Below are 15,776 nucleotides of genomic sequence, written 5' to 3' on the forward strand. Positions count from 1 at the left end.
GTCTCTGAGGTTTCTTCCTGGGCTGGGGCAGCTGGTTGTCCACCCAGATGATGGCTTGCTAATAAATTGGCTGCTCCTGCACTGTTCTCTCCCTCTCTCTCTCTCTCTTAATGAGATTTTGTCCTCACAGGCAATGTGTTTCTTTGTGGAAACCTTGATCGTTATCGTCAAAGTTCAGTCCCTTGATCCATTCAAAATGTGCTGCTTTGACAGCGGAGTCGAGGCATCACGGTCAGGAGAAGGTTGGCTTCCCTGTTGCCAGCTTATGCTGAAGCCATAGCAGCTGTTCCTTATCAATCCAGTGTTGGACTAGAGAGCCAATTGTGCATGGAATTCCAGCTGTGCAGACACACACAAAAAAAAATCCTGGAAAAATCGATGCAGGGGAGTCTAGAGATGCATGTAAACCAGGACGTCTCCAGTTCTTGGGAGGGTCCTTGGGTCCACCTTCTCACTGCCATTGTCACCAACTGCTCTTGTTCCTCCTCACCTCCACTTCCTTGCTCGACAAGCAGAGAGCAAGGAGGCCGTGGCATCTCCTGCTTCTCCCTCCCACCACCGCTGTTGTCTGGACCAGAGCGAGAGGCAGGTGAACAAGCAGGTTGCAATGATGAAGAGGAGGAGCAACTCCAAGGGACTCTTGTTTGTGGGCCCCTACTTGGGTGGGGACCCTTGGCAGATGCCCAACCATGCTGACCCTTAACACCGGCCCAGATGTAAACATGGGAGGAAAGGGGTGCTTTCCCACCAGGCTCCAATTGGTAGATCTCAGTAAAAATAACAACACCGAAGTACCCTCCAGGGATCTGAATTTTGGTGGCTGCACCCTAGAGATGGTAGGAGAAACTTCCTAACAGCATGAGCTGTTGGTCAGTGGACCAGTCTGCCTCGGGAGGTGATGGGCTCTCTTTTGCTGGAGATTTTTTAAGGCAGAAGTCCAACATGCATCCCTCAGGGACGCTGTAATTGGATTCCGCATTGCAGATCTGGCCCTGAATAGGGTGGTTGGACTAGGTGGGCCTCTAAGCTCCCTTCCAATTCTTTAATTCTATGATGTATCCTCTCTCCACTCTGAGGTTTGGCTTTCCAAGATCTCGAGGAGGGGGCTGAGCCCTGCATGTTGAAAGTAACTCGAGCGACTCACACCTACAAAATTTTATTCATTTATTCATTCATTCATTTAGTCAGATCCAGTGTGGTATAGTGGTTAGAGAGCTGAACTGGGAGTCGGGAGATCTGGGTTCTAGTTTCCGCTCAGCCATGGAAACCCACTGGGTGACTTTGGGCCAGTCGCAGAATCTCAGCCCAACCTACTTCACAGGGTTGTTGTTGTGAGGATAACATGGGGTGGAGGAGGATTATGTACTTCGCTTCGGGCTCCTTAAGGAGGAAAAATGGTGAGATATAAATGAAATAAATAACTAAATAAATTACTTATATACTGTCTTTCAGGTTAAATCTCTCCCAAGGTGGCTTACAAAAGATGACTTTGGGCCAGTCACAGACTCTCAGCCCAACCTACCTCACAGGGTTGTTGTGAGGATAACATTGAGAGGAGGGTTATGTATGCCACCTTGGGTTCCTTGGAGGAAAAAAGGTGGGATGTGAATGCAAAAATAAATAAAATAAATAAAAATAAAATAATTAAAACTATAAAGTATTTTTTTAAAAAATCCAATTACAAAAAATTACAAGTTGTTTACATTTTTTTTACAAATTACAAATAAGCAGCAGTTTAAACCCCAACTCAGGATGCAATCTTATACATGTTTACACAGAGAGAAAACTCTCTACAACTCCCAGCCTTCCCCAGTTAGTCTTGCTGACTGGGGCATTCTGGGAGTTCTAGGACTTTTTTTTCCTGTCTAAACATGCATAAGATTGCACCCTAAGAGAATGTTTTTAAGGTCCCTTTAAAAACAAACGAAGGGGGGGCTGTATGCCTATTGCCAAGCTATCCGGTGGAGATGAAAACAGGGGCAAAAGAAGGATAGTGATTTAGCACGACTGATACCAGAAAAGACTCAAGTTCTTCTCCCCAAACCCATCCGCAGGTGTTGCAAGGGAACATCCACAAAAAGTGAGTTGAAACTGAGGGAGATTTGCCCATCACTGAACGTAATGTAAAGATTTATTTTATTTATTTATTTATTTATTTATTTAAGGATTTTTATGCCGCCATTCAGCCAAAGAAGGCTCTCACGGCGGCTTACAAAAGTATTTCTTGACAGTCCCTGCCCACAGGCTTACAATCTAAAGATAGTGGGTAGGAATGCCCCAAACCTTCAGTCATACATCTCCCCGCCCCCACATAAACATCAAAATATAGCAATACAATAACATGAAATCCAGTGATCAATTTGGAGTTCTTTTCCACAAAACCCAGTTGCAAGAATCACTGTCAAATTCCATCAGGTTTGCAGGATTGCCAATGGTATACAAGCAACGCCAAAATAACCATAGATCTCCCTCTCTCCCTTCCTCTCTCGCAGGGGTGGGGAACCTCAGGCCCTGGGGTCCCAATCCTGCCATCTGGGGTTCCCTAGATGCCCCCACCCCCTTTACATGGCCCCTTTCCTCTGACTGCTGATGATGGGTGATTTCACGACATTTGTTCAGTTCACCACCAACCATTCTAAAAGGTTGGAATGCGTTTCCCAAGGCTTAGTTATGCAGCAAGAGCGTTAAGGTTACGTGCAGAGTGCTCATCCCTTTTGCCTCCGGCCCGGTGTACCACTACAATTCCCCCTCCCCCCAAAAGAGCTTTTCTGAAATAGAACATGGCTCTTGGACTAAAAGAGGTCCAACGGTAAGCTTTTAAAACTTGAATTGTTCTGACTTTTATACTGCCTGTTTGGTGCATTCTCTTCCCCTCCTTATTGCTTTATTATGATTTTATTAGAATGTAAGCCTATGCGGCAGGGTCTTGCTATTTATTGTTTTACTCTGTACAGCACCATGTACATTAATGGTGCTATATAAATAAATAAATAAATAAATAAATAAATAATAATAATAATAATAATAAGGTGACCATATAAAAAAGAGGACAGGACTCCTGTATCTTCAACAGTTATATTGAAAAGGGAATTTCAGCCGGTTGTCATTTGTATGCATGCAGCCCCTGGTGAAATTCCCTCTTCATCGCAATAGTTAAAGCCACAGGAGCCCTGCCCTCTTTCGTATCTGTGCAGGGCTCCTGCAGCTTTAACTGTTGCGATGAAGAGGGAATTTCACCAGGGGCTGCATGCATACAAATGACAACCGGCTGAAATTCCCTTTTCAATACAACTGTTAAAGATACAGTCCTCCTTTTTATGTGGCCACCCTATCCAGCAGCCCTGCTCTGCAGTTGACTACACACACGGTTTCAAATTGCAGCCCAAATCGCCAGCACCATGTTGTTGCAAGAATCCATTTTGCATTTGGAATCTTCCATAGGCAGGGGTGGAAATTGTTTTGTAAATGGTGGTGCCCGGCGTCTGTGTCATGATAAGTTTGATTTCTGGTTTCAAGGCTTATATCCCCTGCTGGGTTTTGTTTATCCCTCCTGCTCAGCCCGCTGCCCTCTGCCGTGCGGAACGGCTGGCTGACCTTTCTTGGAGGAGATTCACACAGAGTCACAGCGAAGGCAAATGAGCATCGCTTCCAGGTGACAGATGTGACGTCCTGCAGGGAGGCAGGTGGGAGGGCCACCTTTGCATTGTCCTGTCCTTGCCTAGGTGATCAGGCTAAAGCTGCCAGGGCGACTGAGCAGATACATCCTCTGCTTTTGCAAAAGAACCTTGCAGGCATCACGGACAAGTCTCGGAGGGTAAGAAGCTGCGGACCAGATTTCGGCCCCAATCCAGAGAAGCTACAGAAACTCGAGGGGCACTTAAAAAAAAACACATGAACAAACCATGCTCTCTTAACTCCTCTGAACCTACCAAAAACTAGCACAAAACTTTGGGACAAATTCGGAGATGTCAGAAGGTGGAATTATTTATTTTTGTCCTTAGCCAACTTCCACCTAAGGATATGTCATTTTCATTATTTTGGTAGTGGTGCAGAATTCAGGATTTGTGGCACAAAACTGTACAAAACTAGCATCAAACTTTGCCACAAGTTTGGAAGCGCTAAGACAATATTTGTGTGCGTGTGCGTTGTGTGTGTGACTATTGTGGAGGGAGGTAAAGGAGGTGGTTGCAGTACGACAATGGAACCAATGCCCTAGGGAGGTCATGGGCTCTCCCACATGAGAGGCCTTCAAGAGGCAGCTGGAGAGCCATCTGTCAGGGATGCTTTAAGGTGGATTCCTGTATTGAGCAAGGGGTTGGACTTGATGGCCTTATAGGCCCCTTCCAACTCTACTCTTCTATGATTACATTCCCAGAGGCAGTCTAAGGCCAAAGGAAATAAGTGGAGTCCTTTCAGCAGACGTAAGAACATAAATAAGACCCATTCTGAATCAGACCAAAGGTCCATCTAATCAACCAGCTGCGTACAGCAAAGCCACAAGTTGATATAACTGCAATACCATCTTCCTGCCCATGTTCCCCAGCAACGGGGATGCATAGGCATACTGCCTCTGATACTGGAGGTAGCATAGAGCCATCAAGACTAGTAGCCATCCAAATGGGTGGCCATCGTGAAATCTAATGGCAGTGAATGCCATAGTTTGCGCTGTGCACTGTGTGATTTAGTCCTTCATTTGATCTGTCCTAAATCTCCCACCAATTAGCTTCATGAGATGACCCTGTTGGACTCTTATTATTTGGAGAGAGGGAGAAACGTGTCACCCTATCCACATTCTCCACACCACACAAAATTCTGGACACTTTTTTTCTAAGCTAAACAACCCCAGCTGTCGTAACCTTTTCTCATAGGGGAGTTGCTTCAACCCCTTGGTCATTTCAGTTGGCCTTTGATGGTGTAGGAACCAGGAGTAGACAGGAAGCCAGTGAAGGGATTTAAGAATGCACATAATGAGCTGTAGGCCATGTGTGTTAGCATGGGTCGGAGAACAAGCCCGATTTGTGTAAAGTGATCATGAGCCTGGGATCTTTTGAACGCAAAACATCACAGACTCTGCCACTGAACTCTATGACCCCATCATTTTGTCTTGTGCTTTCTGTCTCTACAGCAAGGAGAACTTTGATCGTATCCCCGACTTGGAATTCAATCCAATTAGATCCAAAATCATCAAAGCCTTTTTTGACAAGAGGTAAAGTGGTGGGAAATTCATCTCCTTGGGGGGGGGACTCCTTTATAGTAATAACGGCTACTCTCTCCAAAGCAGCTTCTACATACATGAGCCATTTTGAAATGTACCTTTGTCACGTGTGGATTTCACAAACTTGTTTGTAAATGTTTCTGCGACCCTTTTCAGACAACACACTGAACCATGATGGCTAAGTGTTTTGAGCCAAACATTATGGCTTAGCCTGTCATGTGAACCATGACTTAGTGTGTTGTGTGAACCATTCCTAACCATGATGGCTATGTAAGAAGTGCCATGCTGGATCAGACCGAGGCTCCATCTAGTCCAGCATAACCATGATTTAAATATGCTCACTTACCACTTGCTGCAAAAGTCTTAGCGGCCTAACCATGGCTAAGCGGGTTGTCTGAACAGGCCCTATAATAGAGAAACATTTTGTTGTCCAACATTTTGTTGTTTAGTGTCTTTATGTAATTGCACCCAAACTTTGGTGCTCTTCAACTGACACCTTTCTTATCTTAGGTATCGCCTAAGACTTTTTATAAGTTTTCAGCTGTATTTTAAATGTTCTGAGCTGCAGTTTTTGTCTATTTATTTTTTATTTTATTTTGATATGAGGCCCTTGTTCTACACCATACATCCCATCCCAAATTCAAAAGCTAGAGATTCCAATGTGGAACATTAATAAAACTAACTGTGCTGGTACATTGGGGGGGGGGGCACAATCCAAAATCCATAATTAGGGAATACCACAATTAGAAACAACTAAAAGACCACAGAATATTGTGTGAGCCTCTGAGTTCTCCAGAACTCTTCATCAACAGGCAAAGTGGTTAAAAAAAAAAGATGGGAGAAGAACAGAAAAGTCCAAAAATTAAACCAGATGTCATGGCCATCAGGGAAATGGAGATTGAATGAACCAGTCAGTGGTAGGTATTGCAAAGTATCAGATAACACATAACATTCTGGAACAAAAATAGCGATGGCTGACCCTCGCTTCTGAAAATTTAAAAGCAAGCTGTAACTGAGCTGGAACTACCTTGAACAGAGAATTACTATACTGTAGAGTTGCATCCAGAAAACTGCAAAAAATATAAATTAATACAATTCTTTGCTTCTAGCATTTCCCCCAACTCACAGCCCTGTCCTGTTTAATGCAGCTGGAGATTATTATTCCATACCTATATAGGACCTGTTCAGACAATACATGGTGGTTAACCATTTTGAACTAAACATTTTCGCTTAATATGTTGTGTGAACCATTCCTGACCATGGTGGCTACACAACCATGGTTTAATCACGAGCACTAACCATTTGCTGCAAAAGGATTAGTGGCTGAAGCATGGCTTAGTGTATTGTCTGAACAGGCCCAAAGGTTGCTGTGTTGTAGTGCTTAAATATTTTACTGTATTTACAGTTAAGTTGCTTTGTGTGTGTGTGTGTGCGTGCATGTGTGTGTTTGTCTTTTAAACAGAAAGGTAGACAAAGCACATAGATGTGTGATGTATGGCAGATTTAGATAGATTTGCTTTATAAGTTCTCTTGAGGGCATTTGTCGAAAGGTGGAACAAAAACTTCCATAAATAAAGACCGTGAGTGGAATGTCCTCCTGTGAAACATGGCAGCCTTTCTCCTGCTTTTAAGTAAGACTTTCTTTGCAAACTCACTTTTTTAGGCTTATGGGGGACAGTAGCTGATGTGGGTAGAAACTGTGGTAGCAAATTCTCTTGTGTCTACAGGAACCTGCGAGAAGAATCCGAGGGGCTGGTGGATGAGATCAACTTCGAGGACTTCCTGACAGTTATGTCCAATTTCAGACCAATTGAAATGAACATGGATGAAGAGCAGCTAGATCGCTTCAGGAAACAGAAGCTGAAATGTAAGTCGAGGATCAAACCTATAGTTTTCAGCGAGTGGGGGGAGAGGGACTGGTTGGGGTACATTAGGTACCCTGCATGGCGTACGCCCTGCATTAAAGACATTGACATGCTTCATACAACACAACAAGCTAGAGTATGGGTTGACCCATGAGTTGTTGTTGAACCATGGGTTGTTGTGTTGGCTAACAAACCATGGTTAGCATGTCTGGGTTCATACCCGCGATTAAACAACCCATACTCAACCTATATCCTGGCTTGTTGTGTTGTGTGAACCCAGCCAATGACATGCTGGCTGTTAGCTGTAATAAATTTGATTGATTGATTGAACCCAGCCAATAACTATGTGCAAAGAGAAGTATACCTTGAGGTTATCCACTCCTCTTCACCCACATCTGCTCAAGTAGGTGTTCTCTCATCTCCAAATATAATAGTTGGCCTTTAACCTGTTCTACCTTTGATTTTTAAGTCATTCCATCTGTTGCAGCCCCTTAGTGCAAGGTCCATTAGTGAAGGTTGTGAACGGCTAAAATACTTCTATCCTGCCTGTTAATTACAAAGATGCCCAAGGCAGCTAGCAAACAGAAATATCCAAGATCGCAATAAAACCATACACAATCAGCAAATGAAACAGTCATGGTATTTATTTATTATGATAAACGTTTACAGAATGGCGATGCAACTGGGATCCATGTTCAAGCCAAAGCACTTTCTGCAACCGTGTCCTTCCCAGGGGCTCTTCTTGATGAAGAAAGTTACGAAGGGTTTGGTTACTGGACCTATCTAGTCCAGAATCCTGCTTCCTGCAATGGCCAAGGAGATGCCCCTGGAAAACCCAAAGGCAGGGCATGGGGCCAACAGGCCTCTCTCACCACTGGCCTCCTCCCAACACCGGGTATTTAGAGGCATGCTGCTGCTGCTGAACCCGGAGCTCTTATCAAGGCCAAAGAGAAAAAAGCGACCAGGAAAGAACTACAAATCTTACACACAAATGTCAGCACTATAACAAGAAAAGCATTTAGAAAACAGCTAAAAGCGGCAAATTTGAGACTATCAAGTCCGTAGCGAGGTTGTAATGTTTTCTCTGTCCTTATAACCCTTGTTTATCATTTTGAAGCTGGTTCAATTGCTGTTCACTAATTGCTGTTTACCTGCAGCTTTCGTTTTGCACGCTTAGCTATTTTATTGTTATAATGTTGGCCTTTGCGTGCAAAATTTGTCGTTCTTTCCTGATGTCTTATTCCTCTCCAATTTCAACTAGACAGGAAATGGTCTCTCTGGCTTCACCATAGGTATTGTTGTGGCTGTCAGCTGCTGGGGTAGACCTATTGTCCATGGATTTGTCCGAGGCTGCAATCCTATACTAATCTGAGAGTAAGCACTTTTGAACTTAAAGGAACTTACTTCTGAGTGGACATTATAGGATCGTGCTGTAAACCCTTTAAATTTAACGGGTGTGCTTTGAGAATCAACAATTTCAGAAATTAAAGTGACGCGGAATCGGAGACCCTTCTTCTGAATTGTTGAAGTGGAGATATTTAATGCAGGTTTGCCCGCATGCGTGTGTGAGCCAAGAACGCATGTGCATAGCCTTAGGCTGCAACCGCAAACAACCTTACTACGGAAGTAAGACCCGTTGGCCACAACAGAATTTACTTCTGATTACACGGGTAGGATTGTGCTGTCGGCAGCATTAGTCCCAAGAAAAGGACGCCCTGCCTGACCCTACTCTCTTATTTTTGCCTTGTGTCTCCTAGTCCTCTTCCACATGTACGATGCGGACAGCGATGGGAAGATCACTCTCCAGGAGTACAGGAATGTAACGTATCGTTTTGGCCTCCCGCTCCCCCAATTGCACTCCGTGTGACCCGTTGCTGCTGCTGTTGCATCAATGGGTTTTACTTCCTTCTCCCTGCCAGGTGGTACAAGAAATGCTCTCAGGGAACCCCCACCTGGATAAGGAGTCGGCGAGGTCCATTGCAGACGGAGCCATGATGGAGGCTGCCAGCATCTGTGTGGGACAAATGGTAGGTCAACCTTTAGCTTCAAGGTGTGGGCAGTGGTACCCAAGCCAGGGGGGCTGTTGTTGTTTTTACATATTTATTTATTTATTTATTTATTACACTTATATACCGCTCCCATAGCCAGGGCTCTCTGGGCGGTTTACAGAAATTCTAAAATTGAGATAAAAACAAGTATACAAAATTTAAAATTCTAAAACACAGAACATACACACATAAAGCATTAAAAACCGTTAAAAAACTAAACGTGGGTGATTAAGATGCGCCACCATATGCCTGGGCAAAGAGGAAAGTCTTAACCTGGCGCCGGAAAGATAGCAGCGTTGGTGCCAGGCGAACCTCGTCAGGGAGATCGTTCCATAGTCTGGGGGCCACCACCGAAAAGGCCCTGTCCCTTGTTGCCACACTCTGAGCCTCTCTCGGAGTAGGCACCCGGAGGAGGACCTTAGATGTTGAACGTAGTGACCAGGTATATTCACGTTGGGAGAGGCATTTCGGCAGGTATTGTGGTCACCCAGTAAGACACCCAGAAAACTTGAGGAGCTTTATAAATAACAAGGCCGCAACATTCCTCACACGGCTGCTTGGCGCGAGGCCTGTTTAGGACAAGATTTCTGGATCTGAGCCCCATACCTTGTTAGACCATCGCTACCGCCTCTCTTTGTAGGAGTTTCCTCTCTCAAAGTCATGTTTTTCCTTCTCTGATTTCAGGAGCCAGACCAAGTATACGAGGGAATCACGTTTGAAGACTTCCTGAAGGTTGGAATGGATTCTTGTTGTTTTCACTTAGTTGTAGCAATGAACCTGGGGAAGGGATGGCACACTGGCTATGGGGTGGCATTCACAAAGACAGGCCTGCCGTTGTGGGGCCAAGAGCTCAGTCCAGGTACAGGAAGTCAGCTTTCCACTCCTTGTGTCTGTGTCGGTGATTTCCAAAAGCACTGCCGTAAAATCTTTGAAAAGATTTCAAACTCTACTTCCAACTCAACTATTCTACGATTCTATATGTGGATTCCTGCACTGAGTAGGGGGCTGGATTTGACAGCCTTGTAGACCCCTTCAAACTCTACTATTCTATGATTCTAGACATAATTCAAGTAATTCAGGACTTTTCTAACACACAGTTACCAAACAAGCCAAGAGTGAGTGTGGTGTAGTAGTTAGTGTTGGGCTAGCAGTGAAGAGAACCAGGTTCCATTCAGCCAGGGGGCCCACTGGGTAATCATGGGCTATTCACTCTCCCTGAGTCTCAAGTACCTCCTAAGATTGTTGTGAAGAAATGGGTGGGATTAAAAAAAAGCAATAATGAGAGGTTATTGGGGGGGGGGGGAATGGATGTCCCTACAGATGTTGTTGGGCTGCAGCTAGAACTGGTTGTCCATCAACATCTGCACGGTCACACCTTCCCTATCTCTGGGTCGGAAAGTACAATAGCTACTTAGTTACTTTTAAAAGCTTGTGATATCAGTCCGGCATTTTCCAACGTGGTACTCTTCAGATGTTTTGGATGACAACTCCAATAATTCCTGAACATGGACTACACTGAAGGAAGTTGAAATCCAAAACACCTGGAGGGCACAAAGTTGGGGAAGACTGAGTTACTGAATGACAATTCGGCCTAGGTTCGATACCCGGCATCGCCAAGTACGGCCGTCAAAAGCCCTACAAGGGAGAGAAGTCGCAGGATGCGGAAGAAAAGTTTATTGTACAAAAAGCCCGACGCGTTTCGACCACTTACTTTTTTTTAAGCCCTTCTTCAGGGAGCTGTAAGCGCACACATATTTTAAGCAAGAATGAGACAACACAGAACTTCAAACCTTTTTCCATTCTAAGAGTACACCGCAAGCACTACAGTAACAATAACATTGTTATTGTGCAACTAATAACATAAAACACATAAAAAGTTGTATGGGCCAGATAAGGCCTGTGCATGTATTTAATAATATGAAACAGTTAAAATATTACATACTTGTTATATTGGGGGGAAAGAAAGACCTCTTAACAGATTTTAAGTTTATGGGCACTGGGAAAAGTTAACTACAAGGCTGAGAAGCAGCTGTTGAGAAAAGAAATGGAGTGGATTTTGAAATTAAAGACAATGACTGGGTTCGGACGACACAATAGTCAACGGTTGCCTGCTGCTGTTCTTCTGCGTCTTGCTCCTCTCCTCTCCGCCCTCCCCACCGAATGGCGGTGCTGGTTCCCGCTTTCCATATCGGGACGCCACGGAGATATGGAAAGCGGGAACCAGCGCCGCCATTTTGTGGGGAGGGCGGAGAGCAATACTCAACAGTGGCCCCGTTCAGAAGACACCTTAAACCATGGCTTTAACCATGGTGAATAAGGCTTTTTATCTTAGTCATCGTGGTTAAAGCCATGGTTTAAGGTGTCTTCTGAACACAGCCCGGCTTTCTGGCTTAACCGCCATGGTTAAAACCGTGGTTTACGATGTCTTCTGAACATGTGTTAATAGTCTACTCCATGGTTGACTACTAGCCGACATGCTAATAGTTCATCTGTGGAGCGTACTATTAACACAAGGTTGGCTATTGGGTCGTCCGAATGCACCCACTGTCACCACAGGGGCTAAATGAGAAGCTGGAACTCTTACCACTCCTGCTATTGCCCTGGAGTTTTGAGACATCCCTTGTCGCTTCATCCAGATATGAGTAGACCTTGATGGAATTGCCCTGTTCTGATAACCCCTGTAAGAAACTCAAAGCAAAAAACTTGTCTAGCGGCATATAAAATACATAGACTTCAGTACATCTCATCTAGTCGCCATTACAAGACAATTTGTTGTTAATTATTCCTGTAGGCATTATAACAAGTAAGTATAAACTTCTCCTGTTGACCTACAAAGCTTTTCACTGTCTAGCTCCTTCCTATCTTTTCTCCCTCATCTCACACTATTGCCCTGCTCATGCTCTTCACTCCTCAGATGCCATGTTTATTACCCACCCAAGGGGCTCTACTTCTCTTGCTCCGCTTCGTCCATTTTCCTCTGCTGCCCCTTACGCCTGGAACGCTCTACCAGAACATTTGAGAACTACAAGTTCAATCGCAGCTTTTAAAGCTCAGCTAAAAACTTTTCTTTTTCCTAAAGCTTTTAAAACTTGACTTTGTTCTTTTATACTGTTAGTTTTACTCTACCCTGTGCCTGTTTGGTGCCTTCTCTTCCCCTCCTTATTGTTTTATTATGATTTTATTAGAATGTAAGCCTATGCGGCAGGGTCTTGCTATTTATTGTTTTACTCTGTACAGCTCCATGTACATTGATGGTGCTATATAAATTAATAATAATAATAAGAGGAAGAGGAAGAGGAAGAGGAAGAAGAAGAAGCAATGTGCCCCATAAAACTTTTTATCTGTTTTACTGAAATTATGTTGTTGTTGTTGTTGTTGTTATTTATAATAACAATTATAATTATAATATTTATAGTAATAATATAATTAATAATTAATTAATAATTAATATTATTATATTATTAATATGATTATAATAATAATTTTAGCACCCTCAATGTAGATGGTGCTGTACATAGTAAAAGAATAAAGCAACAACGCCCTGCCACATAGGATTACGTTATAATAAAATCATAATAAAACAATAAGAAAGGGAAAAGGATGCATCAAATAGGCACAGGAGACAATAAAACTAACAGTGTGAAAAAGTAAGAACAAAGTCAAGTTCTAAAAGCAGTAGAAAAAAGAAAAGTTTTCTATTATTATTGTGTCATTTTGTATGTACAGGCTGTGCTTGCAATGTGCACTTGGAACTGAAAAAGGTTTTAAGTTCTGTGTTGTCTCATTCTTGCTTTTTATATACGCACTCGCACAGCCCTTTGAAGAAGGGCTTAAGAGGCCGAAACGCGTCGGGATTTTGTGCAATGAACTTTTGCGCAGCATCTTGAGACGTCTCTCCCTTTCTGTGCTCATCTTCAATGCTCACCCGCCTTGCACTGCTGTAAAAAGTCCTGCCTGAAACCCTGGAGAGCTGCTGCCAGTCAGTGCCGACAATACTGGGCTGGATGAACCAAGGCTCTGGCTCAACGCAAGGCAGCATCCTATGTTCCTAATTCTATTTTCCCTGTGTTGAACAGGACTAGATGGCCGAGTCCCAATGGTTTTAAGTGCTCTTACATACCTAAATTGCATATATCAGGCCTGCAGATTATCTGCAACCTAGCTCTGTTTGGCTCACCTCATAGGAAGCCCCCCCCCCCGGTCTTGCAAAGTTGTAAAACCCCGCGGGCCCATCGGTTGCATGTCTAGGCCCTGTCCTTGAACCTTCTCTGCTTTTGATCCCTTCAATGACAGATATGGGAAGGAATAGACATCGAGACCAAGATGCACGTCCGTTTCCTAACCATGGAGCCCATTGCGATTTGCTACTGACCGAAGAGGAATTGGAATGGAGACGCCGGTGCCTTTGGAGAGACCTAGGACAAAACGTCAGGGGGTTGATACGGGTAGAAGTGGGGCTGTGCCTCCCAGACCTACTGAGAAACAGAGCGACCTGTTTCACTCATGGGGCAATGCTCAGAGGTGATACATCTGGACGCGCTTTACAAATTCTCTCTTGATTTGCCTATAGATGAAACCTCAACTCATAAATAAAAGCAGGTTCTGTTTTTAATTCTGTAAAGAGCATGGTTATTCTTGCTATTTTGAACCTTCCACTCCTGTTTCTCCTCGTTGCCCTGCTTGAGTCTAATACTCTGTGGTAACTGGTAGCCAACTTGAACAGCACCAGACATTCCTGTTCCAAAGAAATACATCACCTTACAAGTAAGACGGGTGCCTAATCTATCAGAAATCTTAACCCATTACAAATATTTAAGTAGACCTATATAAGAGTCTTTACAGTGGACTCTTATACACGTCTACTCAGACATTAACCCCACTGAGCTACATGGGACTTACTCTAATGTATAAGTATCTCACACATATGTGTATATGTGTGTGTCTACACATGTGGATTTATTTATACACACACAGGCCCATGTATCCAATGATAGTCCTATGTAGAGTAGACCAACTGAAATGAATGGGACTTAAGTTTAGTCAAGACAATGGCCCTGTTCAGAAGACACCTTAAACCATGGCTTTAACCACGGTGGTTAAGCCAGAAAGCCGGGCCATGTTCAGAAGACACCTTAAACAATGGCTTTATCATGGTAAATAAGGCTTTTTGGCTTAACCACCGTAGTTAAAGCTGTGGTTTAAGGTGTCTTCTGAACACATCCTGGCTTTCTGGCTTAACCACCATGGTTAAAGCCGTGGTTTAAGGTGTCTTCTGAACGGGGCCGTTGTAGAACTAAGCTTAGATACTACCCTATGTATGTATGTATATAATATGTGTATACATATGTGATATATATGGGTATATAAAGTCATATACACGATAAAATAATAGTCAAAGCAAGTAAACAGTGATACAGTCCTTGGATCATTTTCATTTTCAAAACTATCACAGAGCAACATAAACATAAAAACTCAGTCTAAGTACACCACTGAGATGAGCGCTGTCACTGAAGATCCAAGTTGGCTTGGCAAAAGTTCTCTCCCTAGAATCGGTGACCGACACCAACCTGGCTCATCCCTGGGTGCAGTTTCTTCTTTTCCAGCTTCCAAAAATGCCTCCCGCAACCAAAATTTAAACTCCCCTATGTTTTGGGTTTCTACTACTAAGCAAGACCATAAAAACCAAGACTTACCGTGTCACAGCAGTTTTCACATCCTGGGACAACCAATCTCCTACATGGAAGGTTGCAGAGTGCTACTGACAATGGAAACAAGGGTGCTTCCTTTTCCCACCCCCCCACCGCCCCCCAAAAGATGGCCTTTCTTGCAAACATACCCAGAAGGAAAGTTTATTCTTCACAACTATGTTTCAGGTGCAGTTTCGTGGGAAAGTTGTACACTCGCTCCTGAAGGGTCTGTGTTTTAAGTGATCTTCACGTATCTTCCGGAGATCCAGTTCTGTCTCTGGCCTGGTTTCCCCATCATTACTAAGTTTAAGATACTTCCCTGGGCTAGAGAGGAAAGGTTACGGCTTCGCCGCCTGCTTGACTGCTTGCGTGGCAACTTCCTTCCGACGCTGCTGCTGCTGCTCCTCCTTTCCGCCATGGCTACCTGGGGCCAGCACCTCTTCTCCGACGCGGTTGTGCCATATCCGCATAGCACTGGTAGCCGCCCGCTGCCTTGGGCTGGTTCCTTCCCATTCCCCTGCTCTGGCCGGCTCCATCAGGATGCATTCGAGGGGGAATCTCAGGGTGGGATCCCCATCACCCTTGCCTTCTCCTCCAAGTGTGGCGGCCCAAGGCCCCCGCAGCCCTTGGGTGGCGTCCTGTGGCCTTCCCCAACCACATCGGTTGGCCTTGACCAGCCGCCGCTGGTTCCCCATCCAGCTAGAGGTTGTCATAGGGGACCGCCAGGCCGATGTTGTAGTTGTAACCGGTCACTTCGTTATAAGAGGAGCGGCAAATGGGGAGGACGCTCTCCGCAGTCAACTGGTCCACGGAGAACTCGTATGCATAGATGATTCCTCGATACCTGAGCAAAGTGTGTGGGGGGGGGGGCGGTGACAGAAGAGCAAACAAACAATGCCTCTTGGTTTTGAATGAACTCAACCCTCAACAGCCTGAGACACCCCAGGCCAAAACCATTAAA

General features: G+C 44.4%; 2 protein-coding genes across 2 annotated transcripts in view; one reads left to right on the forward strand and one right to left on the reverse strand.

Moving 5' to 3' along the window:
* Positions 1–13,740, forward strand: part of TESC (tescalcin) — a 43,459-nt gene extending 29,719 nt beyond the window's left edge. Inside the window, exons 3-8 of the mRNA XM_063143743.1 lie at positions 5,126–5,206; positions 6,943–7,082; positions 8,838–8,899; positions 9,000–9,107; positions 9,813–9,860; positions 13,422–13,740. Coding sequence (XP_062999813.1) covers positions 5,126–5,206; positions 6,943–7,082; positions 8,838–8,899; positions 9,000–9,107; positions 9,813–9,860; positions 13,422–13,499 — 517 coding nt within the window. The 3' untranslated portion in view covers positions 13,500–13,740. The remainder of the gene's footprint in view (positions 1–5,125; positions 5,207–6,942; positions 7,083–8,837; positions 8,900–8,999; positions 9,108–9,812; positions 9,861–13,421) is intronic.
* An 800-nt stretch (positions 13,741–14,540) lies between these two features.
* FBXW8 (F-box and WD repeat domain containing 8) overlaps positions 14,541–15,776 on the reverse strand; it is a 99,523-nt gene continuing 98,287 nt past the window's right edge. Inside the window, exon 11 of the mRNA XM_063144037.1 lies at positions 14,541–15,659. Within this exon, the coding sequence (XP_063000107.1) occupies positions 15,515–15,659 (145 nt within the window). The 3' untranslated portion in view covers positions 14,541–15,514. The remainder of the gene's footprint in view (positions 15,660–15,776) is intronic.

The sequence above is a fragment of the Elgaria multicarinata genome, chromosome 18 (assembly GCF_023053635.1).
Source record: "Elgaria multicarinata webbii isolate HBS135686 ecotype San Diego chromosome 18, rElgMul1.1.pri, whole genome shotgun sequence".
Classification (NCBI taxonomy): domain Eukaryota; kingdom Metazoa; phylum Chordata; class Lepidosauria; order Squamata; family Anguidae; genus Elgaria; species Elgaria multicarinata.